A 21,625-nucleotide genomic window follows, 5' to 3' on the forward strand; every position below is an offset into this window, starting at 1 on the left:
CCCCCCCCCTTCCCTGGCAGACCAATGGACCACCTGCTGCACCTTGCCGCTGTCATTAGCAGAATGTCCGGGTGGGCGTGGTCTGTCACCGCCCCGCCCCCTGCCAGGGACCGCCCACCGCGCTACCGCCCACATCTAGTCAGGAAGGATTTGGCGGTGGAAGTGATGACCCCATGGTCACTGGGCTGAGCGGGTAACGCAAATAGGGCGATGTTCTAAATAACAGATAATTGGGGTAACGATGCACAAGATTAATCAGTGACATGGAATGCTTGCGAAAGGATTTCATACGAAAACACTAGTACCTGCCTAAGTAAAACACATCATTTAATCAAAATTAAACGTTTAAAATTTCCTTAATTAGTCGAGCTTGTTATTTGGAACCTTGTAACCACAAAATTTAATGCATAAGCTACACACACTAAAATATCAAAAATTCCTACGAATCAAATCTTCCGTTCACAATTCCACTGGCATTTTCGCTGCCTCTGGTGGATTCCGCTTGCCCTATCATTGTCACCTGCAAACAATGGATCTGGCTGGGAGCTGTGGCAGCTAACGCCAGCCGGCCTGGAGCCAGCGCTGGAAGCGAGAGAGAGAGCGAGAGAGCTTCGGGATCAATACAGCCGCCGGCCGCGACCTTGAGGGAGAGGAGATGTGACATTGGGAGAGAGGACATGTTACCTTAGGGGGAGACGAGATATTGCACTGAGTGGGACTTGACCTAAAGGTGGGGAGAGAGAGAGAGAGAGAGAGAGAGAGAGAGAGAGAGAGAGATAGAGAGAGAGAGAGAGGCGAGAGGCGAGAGGCGAGAGGCGAGAGACGAGAGACGAGAGACGAGAGACGAGAGACGAGAGACGAGAGACGAGAGACGAGAGAGAGAGAGAGAGAGAGAGAGAGAGAGAGAGAGAGAGAGAGAGAGAGAGAGAGAGAGAGAGAGAGAGAGAGAGAGAGAGAGAGAGAGAGAGCAAATTGTGCCCCCAGGAGGAAGCAAGTGACGTTGGGGGAGAGGGACTTCAGATTGGAGACGGAAGGAGTTGATTTAAGCCGAGGTTGATGACCACAAACGTATATTTATCAAGCAAACAAATTTCTGCATCCAAAACAGGCATTCGTTGCCCTCTGCGTTTTAGAATACGAAAGCATGTCTGGCATGAAATTCATGAATGTCACTGAACACTTTGGAGGCCTTTGCAGTGACCTTTGTCCATGGTTGTAAGGGTCGCAAAGCTAGCCTTCATACAATATTCACCGTTCGAACCCGTTTACAAGCCTGGAGGAAAAGTACAAAGGTCAGCAATGCCATTAACTTAAAACCCTCGGGACTTGTTTTGGATGCCGATACCAAACAGTAACGCCAGCACGACATACCATAACAGGCATGAGTCATGCAAATACAGTCCCAGCAGTATCATAATAACGCTCATCAGATATGCAGCATGTCCGTGCTAATACAGTACATTAGTAGGGGCATAATGCAGCGTTACACGCTCGCCAAGACGACATCGTAAAAGAGTGACAGTATCTCCGTAGCTACAGACCAAGTAGAGTGAATAAGATTATATCCCTGTTGGCAGATGCTCAGTAGAATTGTACATAAGCTACGCTACAGCCACAGCTGAACGAAGCCCCATGGATACACAACATTCAAGGACAGGACGGACCGAAATAAAACGTGACATCCAATTCCGCGAAACGTTCGTTCCTCATTCATTATTCAGAGTTCTGAATCTAGTGACAAATGATAATAGAGGCCACAGCTGGAGAGAAGTTCGTTCCATGTGAACTCATCTTTCCACACATGACAAAAAAGGTCGTCTCCAGCGGGGGCTCGTGAAAAATCAGTCCAAGCTTTCATGAATAGATGGACCATTTCCACATGGGAAATGTCTGTGTCTAAGTAAGGAAGCTCATCAAATGGAGCGACATACATCTTATCCTTAACATGCGGTGGTAGAATATTATCAAAAGATAGTACCCAACCGCCAACATCGCACGAGCACATCATTCCTGCTTTTCCAGAATAATGGAAGGAACGAATAACAGAAAAAAATGATTCGGAGGATCGCTATTCATTTCAACAAATAAACGACATTGGCAACAGTCTCCCAACAGTTTATCAAAAACATAAAGCATTGTTAGTTGAAAAGTGACCACACCTAGCCACGGACCCAGTAACCTGGCGTGGGATTAGGAACCTCGCGCGATCCGTCACACAGTCATACCACCAGACCCGTCACGCATGACCTGTCATCTGTCACGGGTCATGGCGAGCTCGGAAGGACTGTGACGCTCCTGACAGCTGTCACATTCCCCGCCTGGGTGACGCGTCTGACAGGTGAGCTGTCAACTCTGGTGACAGTGGCTGCCACCGCTGTCATAGGTGACATTCAGCAGGAGACAGAAGAGTAGTGGTTCGGGTCGACCGCGATTAATTCTCAGAAAACTCGGTACGGGTTCGGAAATAGCCAGGCTAAACTTCCATGGAATTGACAAGTCGTATTCTTAAGCACAGAAATAGTTCGTCCGTGGTTTTACGAAAACCAGACAGCGATGTTCTAACTTAAAAGCTGAAGCGATTGTTACAAAATGTACAATCCTACATGGCTTAAAGTTCGGCATTAGCTGAATCTTTTTAATAGAAACCGATCCATGAATTCTGCAAGATACTGTCACATTTGCCAGTTGCCACTGAGGAGAACGCGATTGAAACTGAAAGCCGACAGCTCATTTTTCACAGCCGACAAGCTCACATGTCATAGCGAGCAAACTTTCCGAAGCAGGAATGTTTAAGATGAATTTAATACGCATTTTAGCCAGATTGACCATGTCCTGCTGGGCGATACATGTACCGAGATAAATGCTTCACATTTTCCTTAAGCTAACACAAAACTTCTTTAAGATCAAGAGGCATTCAAGTAACTCCTCACATTTAGTCCCGAAGAACTCCAACAACGAACTTTTCCGAAAGTTCGACACACGCTTCAACTAATTTCAACCGCGCCAACCCCTCACAACTGATTCCGACGCACAACTGCAACAGCCTTCAGTTACCATCCAGAACCGGAGCCCCAAGAGCCCTCATCAGCTAAGTGGCAACCCACCACCATACGCATACACTCCTCCCCCGCACAGGTTACCCTTTCACGGACCACAAAGCGGCCGTCCGGCGCGGCGACTTAGTGCAGTTCCGCACGTCACACCGGCACGCGCCAGTCGTCGGCTCCGACGAACTGGTCTCAGTCGATACCGACGGCGCCAGACTGTCGCGGCTCGCTCCGACGCGCCGGGCGCCGGGACGGAGGCGACAGGGACGGCCCCGGAGGTCGACCGGAGTCGACCGTCTGGCGTTCAACAGTCGAGGGACCCTGCCAGACTTTCCAAAGTTGGGCGATGAGCCAGAGCTGTTTACCTGATGCCAGTACGGCTTCAGTTTATTGAGAAATATACAGTTGGTTATTGGACAACCAACAGGAAGCCGAAACCAAGAGCGGTCATCGGAACTGGCAAGTCAGAAAGACTGCTAAAACTGCTGTCTATGCTTCCTAGTTAGAGCTGTCAGCAGTAGTAAAATAACAGCTGTAAGCACTAAGCAGCTGCTCATCGAATATCGACGCCGTGAACTGATCAATGGTCATATCAGCAGCCTCGCTCCCAGTCACAATAGGTTGTTCGTTTACTATCTGCTTACGTTTCTGGAAACGGACAAATAGCGACGGATACGCGATCGACTTTCAACAACCATCGATCTCACCCCACTTCATCAACCTATTTTTTTTCTCGACATTTCGTGTTACCCTACAGCTGTTGGGGAGAATTCCACCTAAAAAACGCAACAAACATGCAACAGATACCACAACACGCAAACTCGACAACAAGCACCTCCTGTTCCCTCGGCGGCCGCCAAAGTGGATCGAGCGGGCCCCTGGGTTGGCCGGTACATGTCGATGAGGTAGCAGCACACAACAATTCGTTTGCACGGTCGTACAGAGTTGAATGCGATGTTTTAGCACGTCTGGTGGCTCGTGAGCGAAGGCGTATGGATGGTCATGCTTGGAGGTCAGACAACAGGCTGGTGCATTTCGAGGCCTGACTCGAGAAGGTGAGTCAGAGTCAGTGACTGATTCGGGAAGATGAGTCAATGAGTCAGACCTCGTTCAGCGAGTCAGTAGAGTTTATACAGGGATAAGCCAGGTGTCGCGGGCACGATTCGTATACATTTAAATACAGACACGCGGTTACTTGCAAGCACTATCTTACAGCATGCACATTGCACGTGCAATACATTAGTGGGCGCTCGCGCAGTGCAACACGTTCCACGTGCAGGTTACGGCAGCACACGTGTAAGATATTAAGGGGCACGTGAGTGTTGAGTTATCGTAGCTACAGCGAGCGATGTTAGTTGTGGTTAGTTATCAGCCAAGCGGCAGAAGGTTAGACATCAAAGAAGCGAGCTCTCAAGACGAGATCGTCTCCTTTTTCATACCTGTACTGTCTTCACTGTGGCGCACTGTCGGCACATCTGACGCGGCTACACGGCGACTGCGGCGAGCACGGCGCAGAGCAGCGCCACAGCGGCGGTTGTGGCGCGGGGCGGCGCGGAGCCAGCCACGCCCACCCGCTGCCCCCTGCGGTAGGGTCCCATGTAGCTGTCCATGTCGACCCGGGCACGCAGCACGCGGTACATCAGCTCGTCGGACGAGCTGAACGCCAGCAAGCCGGCCTTGTGCCAGCGGTTGCTGGCCACGTAGAGGTAGCCGCCGTCCCAGCCGAAGGCGCTCGTCCATTGAAGGCGTGTGTCGTCGCGGTAGACCTGATCCTTCGCCGAAAAGGGCGCACTCGTGTTCCACTGGTCGATGGCATTGTTGTTGAGAACGCTGTAGAACATGATTCCCGAGTCTGACACGGTCATCCCTTCAGACTGAGAGCTGCGGGTGCCCACTTTGACCACATGTTCATTGATCTCAGCGGCTGAAGCCATCGCTACGTGAGTGCGATTCTGCAGGAACGATGTGGCGATCGAGAAGAAATGGAAGCTGGAGAGCGGGGCAAAGAACAGGCGTTGATCAGGAGCACTCCGAGGAGATATCGCCAGGCTGTCAATGGCCGTAGGGAAAGAGACGACCTCACTACCAATCTCCACCGCAATCGCTGAGGCGTCGTACTTCATGGAGGGATGCGTCACGTTCCAGGCGGAGTCTTCCCTCCACGAGTACACAAGCACTTGCTCACCCATCATGTCTGCCACATAAGCGAACCAGTCCTCAGAGTTCCCTGCAGCCGTGTCAAGCACCAAAGCACGCAGCATGGCTCCCTGCCGGTAAGGCACCAGCTCTTCGGGGAAGCTGAACCTCCTTACTTCCTTCCCAGCCACCATATCCCAGACGACCAGCTTGGCGGGACATTCGTGAGTCGAGCGACTGAACATACCGTGACTTCCCGAATCGATGATCCACATCCTACGCTGTGGATCGATCTCAATCGCCAGGGCGTTCTGGATCCCCTTGCAATCCGACCCGTGAGTGTTCAGCTCCCAGCTGGGGTAAGGACTCAGCACCGTGTCGTTACTTCTCGCCAGTACTCGATTCACCGTGGCGGGTACGCCGTGCCTCAGACGAGGAACCGTCACAAATACCTCTCCATCCACGGCCTTGACATCATACAGAGCGCAGTAGTCGGGCACGTAGCGACCAGTCTCGATGGCGGTCTCACGGGCCTCCGCAGACGCCCAGTCAAAGTCCAGCCGGGCCCACTCATGGAGTGTCTCCAGCTCTCCGTACTTTCCAGAATTCCCTGCCGCAGAGACTGTCACAACCAGCAGCAGCAGAAGCAGCGGCGGCGACTTCATCGTGGTTACCACGCCTCAGACACCACGGAAGATTCCACACCACTCTGACAGGCCGGGCGCACCCAGCCGACTGTCTTCAACAGCACCACCTTCGCCGACGGCGTCGGACGAGCGACTGAGCCGGCGACTGGTGGCGACGGTCCCCGCTACCGACGAGACCAGCTCGCGCCGGGCTCCCACCTTCCACTGAAACACACAGACGGGCGAGCGCGCGGTGGTCAGATAGCGTATCGATAAACGCACGTGCGTCAGTCCCCCCCCCCCCCGAGACAACAAGACTTGTAACGCACGTGGGTCATCCCTCCCTCCCACGAGACTTGTAACGCATGGTGGAGGTAGGAAGGGAGTGGTCACAGGGGCTGGGATAATCAGGCGGGAATAATTATGGGGTGAACATAACGGACAGCGTTATTATTTATTGGATATTAGGGGATTGGGGTGCGCTAAGTGGCACGTACCACATGGTGGCCGCGGTAATTGCTTTACAATTCACACAAAAAAGACTCGGACAGACAAAAATGGTTGCCAGAGCACTGAGGTGGATTAGTGAATGGCCAGAATATCGGATATTGATCAAACGCTCCGTGAAAATGTGCAAAGTGCGACGAGAAAATGTTCAGTAGTGCGTCGTGCGAGTTGGTGTCAAATAACGTAAGGTTGGCGTCCAATGCGAGACAGTGTAGATCTGCTTCACGCATCAAAATCCAAACGGAGACATCTAAATTCCGACCACTCGCAATGGGGTTGGGAACTCGATTTTTTAAGAATGCATGAAAATGATCAAACTATTTTCACAGAATTTATGGTGCATACCATTGCCTCATAAAATCAATAAGCTGAGAGAAATGGGGGAAGAAAGATAGGAAACTTGTTTTGAAAAGTTCTTGAAAAAAGATGCTCTTGATGCTGTTACGTCACATGTCACCTTCTGCGGTTGACAAATAATGGCGCATCTGGCGCACCACAGATTACATGTTATATCAATGGGTGAAAGATGTTGTTTGCTTCACTCTGCCATTCGCGCTGTTTTTAACTTTAAATTATGCTAAAACATTTACGGATGAAATGTTCAGTGTCAAAAATTGATGTGTCTGCCGTGTACTATATTCCCACTTAACATGAGCGCGTGATAAACATTTTATGTACCTCGAATTTTCAAATGATAAAGATGATGAATCGGAGGATGCTGAAAAGCAAAAGCTCATTCCAATATTTGGACTACTTTACGATTAAAATGTTTACATTCCTGTCATCTTATTGATCATTTATTTGTTCTTTTTTATGAAAATAACTTAAGGCGTTGAGAACCGAGGTAATTTCTATCTACCGTGCCTTAACTTACCAGCAACAGCAATCTATCTACGCCCTACGGTGGCAAGGAAGACTGTGAAAGAAGCGTAGGATGGATTCTAAACAATTCTTTTGTGATATACTGAAGGGCAAAGTGCAGAGAAGAGCGTACAAGTCCTGTTTTGTGCCAGGCTGTTTCAGTAGCACTTATGAAACTCCGAAAACGATCTTCGTTCATGTCCCGAACAACATTACCCTGAGGAGATGATCGTCTGCAATAGCAGGAAGAGCTGATGCAAGCCTACTTTGAAATCCACTATCAAGTCGGTGCTATTGTTGTAATGATCACTGTGAGGTGAGATATTTTGTGCAAGGGCTGAGTGTAATGCCCAGGAAATGACCTCCATTCGCCCCCTGACCGGTCAGGGTTATAAAATTTGAGTGGATGGCGGTCCGTTTGGGGTTCAGATGTCAATTGTATTTTGTTACTGTCAAACAATACATGTTATGCTGGCAGCGAATGTGTGTAACGTCGTTTTTCGAAACAGAAGTTAGAACTGTAACGGCAGAGTGCTTGCTGGTCTCATCGTAAGTATTGTAAGTGTTGTAAGCAAAAGCATTGTCAATATTGTAAGTATTGTGAGCATTGATGTATGGTAGATATCACCTCACATGATCTCGGCTCAGATAACCCTCTCCGGTGTCCCTGTCAGTAAATGGCACCTGGATCATTACAGATAAGATAATTTGTCATAATTCTTAAAGAATTGGGTGGTTTTGACTCGTTTACTCGAGGTGCAGGTCGCATTTCAATACTTTTCCATAGGCTTGCAATGTAAAGGTCACGACTCTGACCTAACCTCAGGTCACAGATTAAAAATTCTGAGATATACAAACGACACATACTGCAGGTACTGTTTTGAAGACTTGATGAGAGGAAATAACTTCGTGAAAAACTCAAGCTCTGACGTGTTTGCAAACTTTTCTGATGTGGGGTCAACAAACCCGCTCTGGTTACCTGACCTGACCTGACCCGGCATTTTTTTTTTTTTTTGCTGAGATGTGCGCAATGAGCATTTAGGAAAAGTCACCAAATATGAGTTGAATGTCTCGCGGCGTTTGGCAATTGTACAAGAAAATCCTGAAAGGTCTCCCCGTCCGAAATAGGGTTAATGTGTATATGGAGCGTTGCAGATGCCAAACATACCCAGATCTAAGACTGCAGTTCCCAGCGCCGCTGCAACGTTTTTAAAACAAACATACATAGGACATACAAACATGTTTATTTGCATCTGTTTTGGATAATAGCAACTCATGGCGCCATCACCCGCGATAACTGTTAGGATTTGAGATATATTTTTATTTAGGCCATTAGTTTGGCTGTAATGTTTATTAATATCAGTTGGGCGGAGTTTGGTAGTTTTTTATTTAACTTGTGGTATGTTGTGCTGATTGCGGGTTGTTCAAACCTTTCAAATGTAAGGACCTTATTGAACTCAACCCTACCCCTACACTACCCTACATACGACTGGACGCTTTCCAAGACCACAAGCATCACGACGCCGAGATGGAATGTAGCCGAGAAATCACCCTCGCCATCTGCTCTAGAGCTAATCGTGTGGGGCGGCGTGTGGGGCGCCGCTTAGCCTATGGGGGTGCACTTCTAGTGGATGGGGGACGGGAGTGCACCTGCACCCCTTTCATATGGAAAGTTACTTCCCTGATTACAGCTCCCCGTATTGCACCTAATCAGGGAACGGCCAGCAAACGAAGGAACTATTTCTGGATGACAGGCGAATAACCGCTCACGCAAGGAGCGGAGCTCCGCCCCGTCCAAAGTGGCCAACAAAGCAGAGACAGAGGCAGCGTCACATCTTCCATCAAAGAACTGGTTTCTGACTTGGAAGATGAGCTCCATCTTTGCATCCGAGTCGGTGCTGTCAGGAATCAGCTGGTCTAATGGAGTGAGAGTAGTGAGACGACTAGCTATTGTATCAGAGCTGCCTGGTCTTCGTAGCATTTGCACCGATTCTTCTCGATCGGACTCTGAACTCTGTCCCTCCTGCGTATTACTTGAGGCATTGCTATGTAGCTAAGTCTTTGGCAGAGTTTCATTATCCATGCTTTGCAAACAGTGCCATAACAACACAGTTAATTAATCACCAAGCTTCTTTGCAAGTTCCAATACAGTTGAATCGCACGCGATTTGAGTGCAAAAATCAAGAAAAGTGCCAACTTGTTCCCGTAAAATATTTTGAATATTGACCTAAAAAAATGAGTAATTTCCAGATAAAGTAACAGCGAAATCAGTTTTCGCTTGCCAATAAAACTCACAGATATTGAAGCTCCATTATTAAAGGAACATTTTAGTATATGCCATTCTTGATAAAACTTCTTAGCCACGCAATACCACCGCAAAATAAAGAGACACTGAAAACACGACCAATCACTCCGATTTACCATAGGAAAATACATAGAAAATGTATGTCTCAACTGCGCCAAATATACAGACAGTTATATACCTACATGTGACGTCATGATTAGCCCGACCAATCAGAAGCAAGTTGTTTTCAGCCACAAATAATTAATTTCTGAACTAACTAGGCATTTTTATAACAAAGTGATTTTAAATTAAATCATTAAAAATTCTGAGCTTTTTTATTTTACCAAAACATACAGAGCATGCAGATAGGTCCCAACCCTATTTGACCATTGGAAGCCAGCCATGCATGTGACAGACTGGCAGGCCAGGCCGAAAGAAAATTCACACAAAACTGTTCTGCGGGAAGAACGAAATAAATAGGAAGCACCCAGCTTCCCGGTTGATATAAAAATATGCAAATGAAGGAGTTTTATAAGATGTCTCACTAAAATTAGCCACTCCTTCAAACCAGCATTCCTAGCTACATCTAAATCCATCCTTCCTCGAGCCCCTGGACCGCCACCGATGCGTCTGAGGCCATCATACATCACCCTACCCATGCTGACGCCCGGCAGGAGAGGGACACATTGGCAGGGGGTCTAGACGGTTCCTCAGACGCACCCTGTCACCGCCCCCGCGGCCACTGCAGCACCCCTGAGCGACCCTGTCACGCCTTTGGGGCACTAATCCAGTCCCGATTGGCTTGGAGCCGCTCCAGAGTCGAGAGGACGCGGATAGCGAGGGAGACGGAGGAGACAATAGGGGAGACTGAAAGACAGGAGGGAGGGAGGGACAAAAGGAGAGCACTGAGGAGACGGGAGAGAAGAGACAGGAAAGAAGGGAGGGGTGGGGAGAATAGGAGGGAGGCGACAAAAAGAGACTGCGGAGAACTGGAGGGACGGGATGCAAGAGAAGATGCAAACAGGGAAGCAGGCTCAGTGGCTTGGGGAGTGACATAACTGCGGCAAAACCGTGGTTACATTCAGCGGCAGCTTTCAGTTTGGAGCATGTCTGACAGCCACTCAGGGATGAACTGAACAAACTGCTCATGTAGAAACCGCTGTCGGTAGCAGACAGACGGCGATGGATGGCTGTAATGGATGTGGTGAACAGCCATGAACTTGTTTCTGTTGAAATAGCTTCATTCTTTCTGAGGAATGAGATTTAAACGAATGTTGTAGCACGAGTGGTACAGCATGTTATTTAGAGAAAGGTGAATACAAAGGACTAATGAAGCACCCGATACTGAATCGTCCACCAAATTGAGAAAACAAAGTCAAATGAAGACACAGCCGAACCGTTGAAACCAGAAACAATAACCTGACGGGTTGGATCGGAGCCTCTAATTGGATAAACCTGAGCGTTTATAGCTTCACGCCCCAAACAATGGACAGACTGAGGCCATTGTCTGATGAAGCTGTCAGATATCTACCTACATAGCTGGGCGACCGGAGGTCAATTGGATGCTTGGATCGACCACCCGGAGATAGGGGACACGGCCGCGAGCTGCTCGGGATGTAGAAACGACGCCCGGAACGGACCACCGGCTCATCAAATGCGATTTCGTAATCGGACAGAAGCATGGGCATTTTTCGGTAGTCGACTGCTTCCGCGACTTGTCAGGAATGTTGTAGCCGATCTGATAGTGTTCCATCGGAAGCTAATTTACATAGTAACTTTGGCGAGCATCAAAGATGGGAATTTTAATTAAAATTTAAATATGAATGACGGTGACACTTAATAATTGGTGAATTGCGATCACATCTGGCTGACAGAAGGCCCGAGAAAATGGGTTTCATTGCATCTCTCAGAGAACTCAATAGCCAATAACAGACCAATGTGGACGAATTTTATAACGTGTTAACGTAGGCTGTTTTATATTTTCCGCCCAAAATATGTGCCATGAATGCCGCCGGTGGTGGCGGAAGTTCGGATGCCAGTCGGGCGCGGTTCCAAAGCAAGTGGCCAGGGTTGGTCGGTTGCCAGATCGGGCACCGGATTATATCACGGACGTCTTCATCCCTTAGCCAATCTGGCAACCGATACACTGAGATCACTGGAGCTACTTTGTTCACCAGATCAGTGCAGATTCGCTCACCAGATTCCAACGCATTAGTGTGATCCATATCGCCTTGGTGATCAGAATGCACAGAAATAAACACGTTTGTTCATAATCATGCGATCGAAACAAGCCCAATTCAGGATCGTCTGAGCTTTGCACGGTACATCAAAAGATGTTTGCGTCCCAGATTTGTCGGCCGGAATAAAGCATCAGAAATAATGGTGATGCAACTTCATGTGATCATAACATGGAAGCAGCAAAGCAATGTTGCAAACCGTGGGAACATGGAAGAACTGCGGTTGCAGCTGCGATTCCGAAGAAGGATTTCAGCGAATTCTGATGTTTCCTTTACTAATATGGCTGAATTCTACTCATCTCCTCACATCCTTTATCCAATAAATACCAGATTATCTGCACTCCGCAGGCATCTGTAAGCGCATCCATCATTGATGCCATACAAGTAACCGTGCTTTCGACATTCCCCTGCTAAATTCCTTGTCTGGTGCTGTGCCTATTTACCATTCATTTGGACCGTGGCTGCATAGCCATCTCACCGTCAGTCTACTAAGAGTCACAAGTCTGTTGATGTTCTGCTTATTTATATGTTTACGGAGACACCAGTGACCCGATACTTCAATTACCGGCCAGCTCATTAGCTAAAACCGTCTTGCCAAAACGACCTAGCCAAAGCGAGGAAATCGGAAGGGCGGAGAGCCAACACATCAAACGGTCCTCGAATCAGACCCGTAATTAACAAGATCAAACAATCAACACCGTCGACAACCCTTTGCTGAGCTCATCCTTTTGAAACCATCAGTTTCGTGTTAGTGTTGGAGGAATGGAAACATCCGATCGTACCATTTCGATTGCGCCCTTCGTGCATGTAGGCTGCGTTGCAGCACATTCAATCCACATTCATGATTCATTGCTCAGACTTCGGAGCAGGGTGGTCTAGACACTAGACAGCGATCTAGTGTTGGGACTAAATTCGACTTATTTTCGTACTTGTTGGCCAGACCAAATCAAAGTAGCAGATGGCACTGCGGGATTTAATTTCGGTGAACACAAAGCCGACCGTGGGTTCAATCAGGATCGGCGTGTGATACGTGGCAAAAGTGGAAATGCATGGGGTTGGATTATAGATTGGAGGCTGATAGAAGAAGGATGGAGAACCGAGGATAGGAGAGAGGAGAGTGATGAGAGGGAGAGGGATAGTAGGTAAGGATAGATGAGGGAAGGGAGGCGAAGACAATGGAGTAGAAAAGAAAGACAGAGACGAAGAAGATATGCCGTACCAATGAACAAACCCTAAATATGACATTTTCGAAACTATGCGTGAAAACTGTAGGGTCAGCGAACTGTATGAACAAACCCTAAATATGACATTTTCGAAACTATGCGTGAAAACTGTACGGTCAGCGAAGTATGCACCTTGCGCCGATTATGGGTAGGTATGCCTACCAATTCGCGACCTCAAGTTTGATTATTTATGCATACCAGGTTTGTGGCAGCAAAAATGCTTTGGTAAGCCAGCGTTTTGATGGCAGATCTTCACCCTTGTGGCGCCCTTCTCACTCTGTTAGCCCGCGCGGGGCTGGGGTCTCCAGCCGAACGCGCGGGGCTGGGGGGGGTAAATTTTACCCCCCTGTTATCTCCCGAACTAATGGTCCGATTTGGAAAATTCAAACGCCAATCGAAAGCTCTCATCATGAACTACTAAAAACATGTACTTAATTTAAAGTTTGAGGTCAAGGTCAAGGTCAGGTCAAGGGTACAAATTGCAAGTTTCTACAGTATCGGCCTTGCACCGTAGTTGCCGAAGAATGGAGTCATGGACTGAGACTGATAGCCCAAAACGTGTTCTTAGGCTACCAAGACAATATTCGTTGCATACAATATCATTCAGAGGTCAAGGTCAAGGTCAGGTCAGGTCAGGTCAGGTCACCAAAAAGCAAAATATAGAAAAGGGCATGTGCGACACATGTTTTATGGGTCATTTCACTCATAGAATTCAATAGGCACACTCAATAAGTGATATGGACCACCTCTGGATGAATTTCAGGTCGAGGTCAGGTCAAGGTCAGGTCAAGTGAGGTCAAATTTTGAAGTTGGTTGTTAAAAGGCCTAAAAAGGTGTCTATCTGATGCAGTTTTTCACGGCGAATCGAATGGTGCTATTTTTGTTTCCGTACGAGGTCTAGAACTTCCAAAAAAGTCATTTTTCAAAAAAATTGTGTGTCGTGACGTCATAAAATTTTGAATAACTCCCACATTTTTGAACCGATTCTTCTAAAATTTGGTATGTAGGTGCACATAGACCACTTCTCTGACATATATTCCGGTTTTTTCGATAGACTCAAAATTTTGGATTTTATAATGATTTTCCCAAAAAAGTCAGTTTTTTGAAAAAATTTAGGCCAAAATCCAAAATTTTCAAAAAACCGAGATAGCCATTTGATAGACAAAGTAAAATTACGTATAACCTTTTTTGTTACGTCTTGATTCCTTTAAAAATGAAGATGTTAGCGGCGTTTGAACTTTTGCCGTTTTTGAGGCGAAAATGGCGAACATGACGTCACTAAAACGTCAATTTCTCAAAAATTTTCCGACGGATTTCGCTCAAATTTTCAGGGAACGTGTCAAATTGATGTAAGAAAAGGTACTGAAAGTTTGGCGGCTTTGAGATATCGCAAAAATTCGCGAGGGGGGGTAAAATTTACCCCCCCCCCAGCCCCGCGCGGGTTAGGTCTCGCCGGCGTTCCTCCAGTTATCCCAACCCCCGACTGTCAGATGGGCGCCATGGCTACACTTGCTGCAAACATTCCTTTCTCAGACCATACACTGCATTGTTTACAGACATGCCACAGCTCCCCGAAAAGTTGAGCAAGCTGCAAGCTCTTCATGACCCTCAGTCGCCGCTTGAGGTGATCTTTTAACCAGCTACACCCACACAACAGCACGTGACCTGACCCCTTCGCAATTGCATGCTCCACAGACTCATCACGTGATCCTTCACAGAGGCGGCGCCTTAATCACGTGACTTAACAGGGTCACATGACGTCCAGCGCACCGATCGCGTGTTAAAAAGCCCGGGTCACATGGTCCACACAGGAAATACCGGCACGTGACCGGACTCCGAACGGCACCTCTGCAAATATGCAATGTTTGTCGGTGCTGAAGGTTAAAACGTGACCAAAGCTGCGGCAGCCCTTCGGCAAACGGATGTCCAAAACAGTAACCGCAATGGGTTCACTGAAAAGCCAGCCACCCGTTTGTTGTTTGTGTTCGGGTCAGGATTGCTATCCATGTGACGTAGAACAGACCACAACACGAAATGGCGTGAGCATCAACCCCCGGATGCCTTCATCAACAAGTGGTGTTGTTTCCGGTCCACCTGGCCAGTCTGAGCTAGTCTGTCGCCAGTCTGGGTCAGTCTGGGCGGTCTGGTGAGTCTGTCGATAGTCTGCGCGGACTGTAGTCTGTCAGAAGTCTGGTTAGGTGCATACTGTTCCAAATAGGTTGTATGAAGTTCAATACTTCTCCAATACATTCAGCTGTTCATTACTTTGAAAAAATAGTCGATATTTTTTATAAGTAACGTTTCTTTTTTATGAATGCGTTCACAAAAGACCGCCGGTTGCCGATATCAAATGTGGAAAGTCGAGCATTCCAAAGGCACGTCTAACTCATGAATACCACAGTCATCGCGTGTCACCGTTATATAAGCCACCGATGACCGAGCCCACGAAATCCCAGTCGTAGAGTGCCACCCTACTGGCTCGGGCTCATGGCTCCAATCGCCAAGGTCATGCAACAATGCACCATCACGACCCGGCGCTGCATCTCATGCATCCGGCGCCGCCGATGGGGCCGCCCGCCCGACTCAGGTGCCGCCCCCGCCCCGGGCTGATGTCAGCGGACAGACTCGTGCCACCGCCGCCGCAGCCGCCGCCGGCCAGGTCAGGACAGGGAGCTGTGATGAACGATATGGCCTGAGTGCCAGGCACGTAATTACAAACAGGCGCGATTCATTACAATTGAATGGATGGGTTTACTGCCTGGTGAGATCTAGCGTGGCACGTGCTGAATAATTGCATGCACTGGAAATCGATTTGCGAAGGAGTTTTAAGAGCTTATTCTCAACTGCCAGCGCATGGACCAGCCTGGGATTTTACAATCAGAGTCCACCAAATTCGACCTGAAATAGGTACACCCTTAGCTGTAGCGTTGCTAACGGTCATGCGATGGTGCATGGTGGCGGTGGCGGCAGCGGTAAAAAGGCACATTGGACGGCACCAGAGGGGTTGGGCTGCCCGGCGCCATGATATCATAGCTCGTTAAAACGGCGTGTCGGCAGCCACAACCCACAAAACTCCCACCCATCCCAACTTCCACCACAACCGACCACATCCGCCCTCCCCCCCCCTGCGTGACATCCCCACAACCCCCACTCCACCCCACGCCCCATCAGGGACCCAGATCGGTCCCTTCCAACCGACGCCAGCCCTTTGGCCTGAGAGCGCTCTCCTATGATGGCCTTGTCAGGTCATGATGCTTCCCTTTTGGCATGACTGAGTGACAGCCGGAAATCCGCGCAGAAGGGGAACAAAAGGCTGGTAAGAGAATGCACCTGACTGGCGCAAGTTTCATAGTTTGCAGGTTGTTCAAAAATATGAATTTGAAACAAAATGACGAGAGAAATCAGGGACTTGGAAGTTAAAACCAAGCAGACAAGTAAGAGCACTTCAGGTATGCGTTGAGAGCCGAGAGGACATCTACATGATCAAAAAAACATTTCACAATGATATGAAAATTCAAGGACACTGCTATTTTCAGCTTCAATATTCTTCAAGCGAAATCTACGCTCATTTAGAGTCCATCAGAAATACTCTCACGAATAATTCCATTAAAACCACTGAAAACACGGAAGCCACCTCCACGCCGTCCCAAACATCAATCACCCACCCATCCACTCCGTGACATCACCTGTGACGTCATCAGTCTGACGTCATCGGCGCGGGGGCGGCGGTGCACAAAACCTCGTCACTGTCCTGTCACCATACCCCTCACCCATCAATCACTCACAGAGGAGAGCTCAACGGCTCAGCAGAGGGTGCCCCGGGCCTCGTCCCCCGACTGTTGATGGCCATGGACGAAACTTTGCAGCTGGATTGACAGGACCTACAAAGAGGGACAGGATATAGTGGGTTGTGAGAATAGTGGAGCTAGTGGGTTATTTTTATGCAAACGTGCAAGGATTGAAGGACACCAGCGGCAATATAAGGCTGCAAGGACATACATAAGAACAAGGATGAGCCGTTGAATGGCCGCTGAGTTTGGGCATAAAACCCGACAGGTACTCCAACATCCACCCATTCAACTGCTCACAATCTGATGGATAACACTTCCAGTGTGCCCCTGTGGGACCAGTTTTGCACCGCACAGACCTTGGACCTACCCGCAGAGATTGTTTACCGCGCAGCCGCCTGTCCCTGGATGATGCCATGGCCGTCTCACCAGACAAAACCCACACGTCATGGGCAAGCCGAATATGGGTATGACCCAGCTACTGAGCCACTATGATCCTCCCTTTAGGTACACCACCGTTGACAGATTAGCTGTCAGTGGTGGTGACGGATTGACAGAGCTACCCGCTGAGATCACCAGTGCCTGACTGCAAACATTGCCAAACTCTGACTTCCCTGGAAAGCTGGTCTATACGTGACAGAGACTCGTCAAAAGTCACAAGTATATGCCATGACAAGACGAATCGCGGTGGCGATCAGAAATAAATAATGTAAAGGCTACAGAGCTTTTAGGCTGGCTAGAGTACCGCTATTTTATGGAGATACCAAGCAACATATTTGCATTTAGTTATTCACGCTAATTAGCCCCTTGTGACTCTGAAAATATCAGACGACTTTGGCTTCCGTCGGCACTTGAAGCCCGAAAATGGTTTACAAACTCACTCAGCAACTGTCACCTTGGCCTAGCGTCCATCACCGGTCTGTCACGACACGCCAGAGCTTAGTAACGGGCGCGTCACGATCAGAGTCGTCACAGCACACCGTCACGGTGTCACAGAAGGGCTGGGCAGCGAAACGACAGCCGAGTCGACCAGTGACGAGGTCCAAACATCACCTTGTCGAAGACCGGCTCAGACCAGATCAATGCCCAGCGTGATCGCTCTAGTGCAGCACTGGATACTGGCCAGTGACCCGAGGGGTGAAATGTCTGACCTTTCCGGACCGACAGCGGGTCTGGACAGCAGCCAGTGGTGTCATGTCTGGTGCCACGGCTCAGTTCCGCTGGGTAAATGTTGGGGGTTTCAGCACCCGGGATAGTCATGGGCAGCTTTGGTGCCTGACATTTAGTGATTTATGGCTTGACATTAAAGCTAGCCGGGTAATCGATATCAGATAATGAGCTGAAAGAAATGGCGGGCTTTAAGGTGCCTAAGCTTTTCGTTTCTTATCTACATGACTTTGAAAATAGCAAACTTGCATTTCTAAGAATATAACTCCTAAGTCCGACAAATCAAAATCGTACTCTCCTTAGTCTAAAAATAAAATAATAAAAACATAATCAACATAATCCCATCATCGCTCTAAAAAAGGCGCCATGTTTACGAAACTCCCCCGATAACTCCAGAATCACTCTCCCTAACTGAGTCAGCCCCGCCCGTATCTCTCCCATCACGGTCCTAATCCGGCCGGCCATGGCCATTACATGAGATCACCGTACCAATTCGAGCGAGCGGTGGTCCCAGTATCGGTCCCATTAGGACACCACCGCCGCAGGTCCACGCCTGTTATCGATCGGTGGTGGTCGGGAGCAGGGCAGGAGCAGCCTCCTGGGACGGCGGGATTGGCACTGTGGGTGCCGGAATGAGACAGGAGACAGGTATCAAGGCTCCTGCGGCCTTAGGGGCTTCGCAGAGACTTTGAGGAGATAAAAGAATCACGAATCTTTCAAGATGACCCGCACAGTTTGATATATGTACTGTAGACTGATGTGTTTTTTTGTGACAAAATGGCATATACCTATTTCAGAGAAATAAGTAACTGCATCATCTAAACATGCTACACCGTCTTCATTCCACATCAAGCACACCTTCGTAGCCAAGCCATGTAACCAGTGACTCAGAATTTATCTCGAAAGGAGCATAGTCGGCCAGCGCGGCGTGGGCGGCCGGGTATCCTGTTAGGCCGTGAGAATTTGGCCACCTGACGGAACAGCAAAGTAGCCCGAGCAAGGAACGCTGATATACCGCACTGTGATCCTGCAACGTCATACGGTGGTAACATGACGTCGCATCGTAGTACTTAGTCTTCACATCGAAGCGACGTTGGAGCACGGATAGGTACGTGTGATAATCACGTCACGCTAGTGACGCCTAGCGTGACGGTGCAGAAGCCCCAGACTCTCTGGTCAAACACTGCTTAGCCCCTCTTCCCGATTATCCTAGTCAGCAGATGAAACGGTTGTGTGCTGCAGAGCGTTTCCCTTCTTCAGTAGCTGAGCGTCACTGGGTGTGAACGGTTACCAAAAAAGGACTGCACGGAAGCGCAAAGCACAACTCATGTTCATTCAACAAACATGCTTGCGGATTTTCCATTCAACGTTTCAATTGGTTGAAGAGGTGAGTAGAGAGGCAGTCAAGTGTCACGACTTCACTAGACCAATACGTTCGCCACTCCCCAACCCATGGGGACTCGGGAAACTGCACAATCCCGCAGGAAGCTGCACCTATTTTCGCTTGTCTCAATGGTCACAAACTGGCCACAAGTGAAATCAGTGAGTGGTAGAGTAAACGGTGTTTGTGTGGGCATGACAAGCCGACCACAGGTCAGACGGCCTAGCCAGGAGGGAAGGCCAAAGGAGTAGGTACCGTGGAGGGGCGGCACAGAGGCAGGCGGTGAGGTTCGGTGAGGCAGGCGAGCGGTGCCGGTCAACTATTTGACTGGACAGCTGGGGGACTGGGGGGAGAGAGTTTGAGCCGGCGGTGGTCATGACCACAGTTTAGTATCCGACCTTCTTCATCCCCCTACGCCAAGCAAGATGGACTTTTACCATTTCTCTCTTTCTCGCCTTTTTCTGGCCTCAAAGCAGATCAGGAAAAGCGAGGTGGAAGCATTTATGGTATAACTGATCCGCCTCAGCCACCGTCAGGAGGGAGCTGGATGACAGATGACGGATGACGTTCATATGACAGCCGCTGCCGGCCAGCGACCAACAGACACCTCCCATCATATCCCAGGGGACTGCTGTGGGGCGTGGCTATTGGATGAGAGGTGTGGGCGTGGCACGTTTCGACCCCGCACAGACCGTCACACCGGTCGTCGATTACTAACGACGGGCGTCACGGCATGGTGCGAACATTACAAATGGTGGTGTCCATTTGCATCGGCAAACACTGTGAGCCAATTCTCTCATAATGTGCCCGGTGAAAATAGTTTTGATCCGCGGATCTGTTCAATATAAATGCAAAATTCATAAACATTTTGAAAACTACGGAAAATTCACAAATTACAGTTGCAAATTAAACTGAAAAATAGCGGTTGGAGCTCAGACCACCCACCGACTCACAGACCCCGCCACATTCGATGACATCACTGCCACCACTGGGCACGGCGCCATGGGCCACCTCTCGCCCCTACTCAGGGGAGAGGGGAGAGAGGGAGAGAGGGGGAAGATCAAGGCAGCTTCTGGTCATCGGTCACCCACCGCGCCAGACACGCCGCGCGCGCGCCGAAATAGTCGACAATTAGTCGCCAGCTATAAACACACCCTGGGGGCGACCCGTGAGCGCCCTGTCAGACGGAAGAAGGAGGATAGGAGCCGGCTGCCAGGGCGGTAAATAAATAGTTTGTGAAGGTGTTGATTGTTTGGCGAAAAGATCGAGTTACATACACTGAGTCAGGTGAGCGTTGTCTGGAATTCAGCAATTGCTGGAGGCGCTGCTCTGATTTAATACGATTCAGCTCAGTAATCCGACTTGTCAGACTTTCAGTGCTATCAGGCACAATACGAATGTTCTGCGTTTTTTTATTCTATGCAATATGTCTATGAAGGTGATTCAAACGGCTACAACTGTGAAGTCGTCAAAACAAAATCATACGAGGTCATCGCTACAAAGATACATTCGAGTGTCGGTTCCCAAAACATCAAGATAACGGCCACAATTGTCGCAGTTCCTTCAAGGGCGCATCCTCCACTGATCAACTCCAATAAGCTGCATCATTGTGCGATGACCGGGACTTCAGCCAGCACTACAATCCAGGCTCTGAGCAGCAGCAGCAGGCAGCAGCGTCAGCCTTGCCCTCCCTCCGGCCACGTAACTCGAGAGCAGGCGACAATTGACCATCAAGGTCACCGAGCTGTCTCGAGCAACGACCAACATCCTACCGTACTCCGTACTCCTGCGACAAACCTTCCCCGTGCCTTCCACTCAACATGGCTAAAGCCCAGAGAAACCCAGAGCCAAGAGTCTCTGAGGCCTCCTGAAAGGGTGACTATTCCGGCCAGTTGTTTGCTTAAATATGGCTGGGAAGCCAATACCTTTGGGACCGGACCGTTAAGTTCGGGCAAGACTGTTTTCTATCGAGGGCAAAGACGTTTCGCGTGACTCCATAACTGACCAGAGGTCAAGCAGAAGCGACATTTTTTTGTGCAACCACCCCTCCGCTGGGACAGAATTCGGAGATATCTCTCTCCTAATGACCCCAGAAATCAGAATGAAGCCAACCGGCACAGTGGCGAAATATTCTTGGAGAAGTCGGTTTACATTGCAGATACAGGTAAAGCGTCAGCTGCAACAGACGACCAAAAATATAGAAACTCCAAAACTTCGGCGAATTCCGGCGATTTGGTGGGTTTAGCTCATTGGAGGACTCTGAGGGTACAACAGCGGATGCTGGTATGGGCGGCTTGGCGGATAGGCAGCGTGTAGACGTCTGCTGGGGGATCATGTGGCGACAGATGGCAGACGGTTGCAGACGGTC

General features: G+C 49.1%; 1 protein-coding gene across 2 annotated transcripts in view; it reads right to left on the bottom strand.

Annotated features, from left to right (window-relative positions):
• Positions 1–3,193: 3,193 nt before the first annotated feature.
• The window catches only part of LOC122370794 (protein yellow-like), a 38,916-nt gene continuing 20,484 nt past the window's right edge, over positions 3,194–21,625 (bottom strand). For both annotated transcript variants that reach the window (XM_043346697.1, XM_043346696.1), the window contains exon 2: positions 3,194–6,034. In XM_043346697.1, the coding sequence (XP_043202632.1) occupies positions 4,532–5,848 (1,317 nt within the window). In that variant the 5' untranslated portion in view covers positions 5,849–6,034 and the 3' untranslated portion in view covers positions 3,194–4,531. The remainder of the gene's footprint in view (positions 6,035–21,625) is intronic.

This window comes from Amphibalanus amphitrite, unplaced genomic scaffold, assembly GCF_019059575.1.
Source record: "Amphibalanus amphitrite isolate SeventyFive unplaced genomic scaffold, NRLGWU_Aamphi_draft 001168F_arrow, whole genome shotgun sequence".
Classification (NCBI taxonomy): Eukaryota; Metazoa; Arthropoda; class Thecostraca; order Balanomorpha; family Balanidae; genus Amphibalanus; species Amphibalanus amphitrite.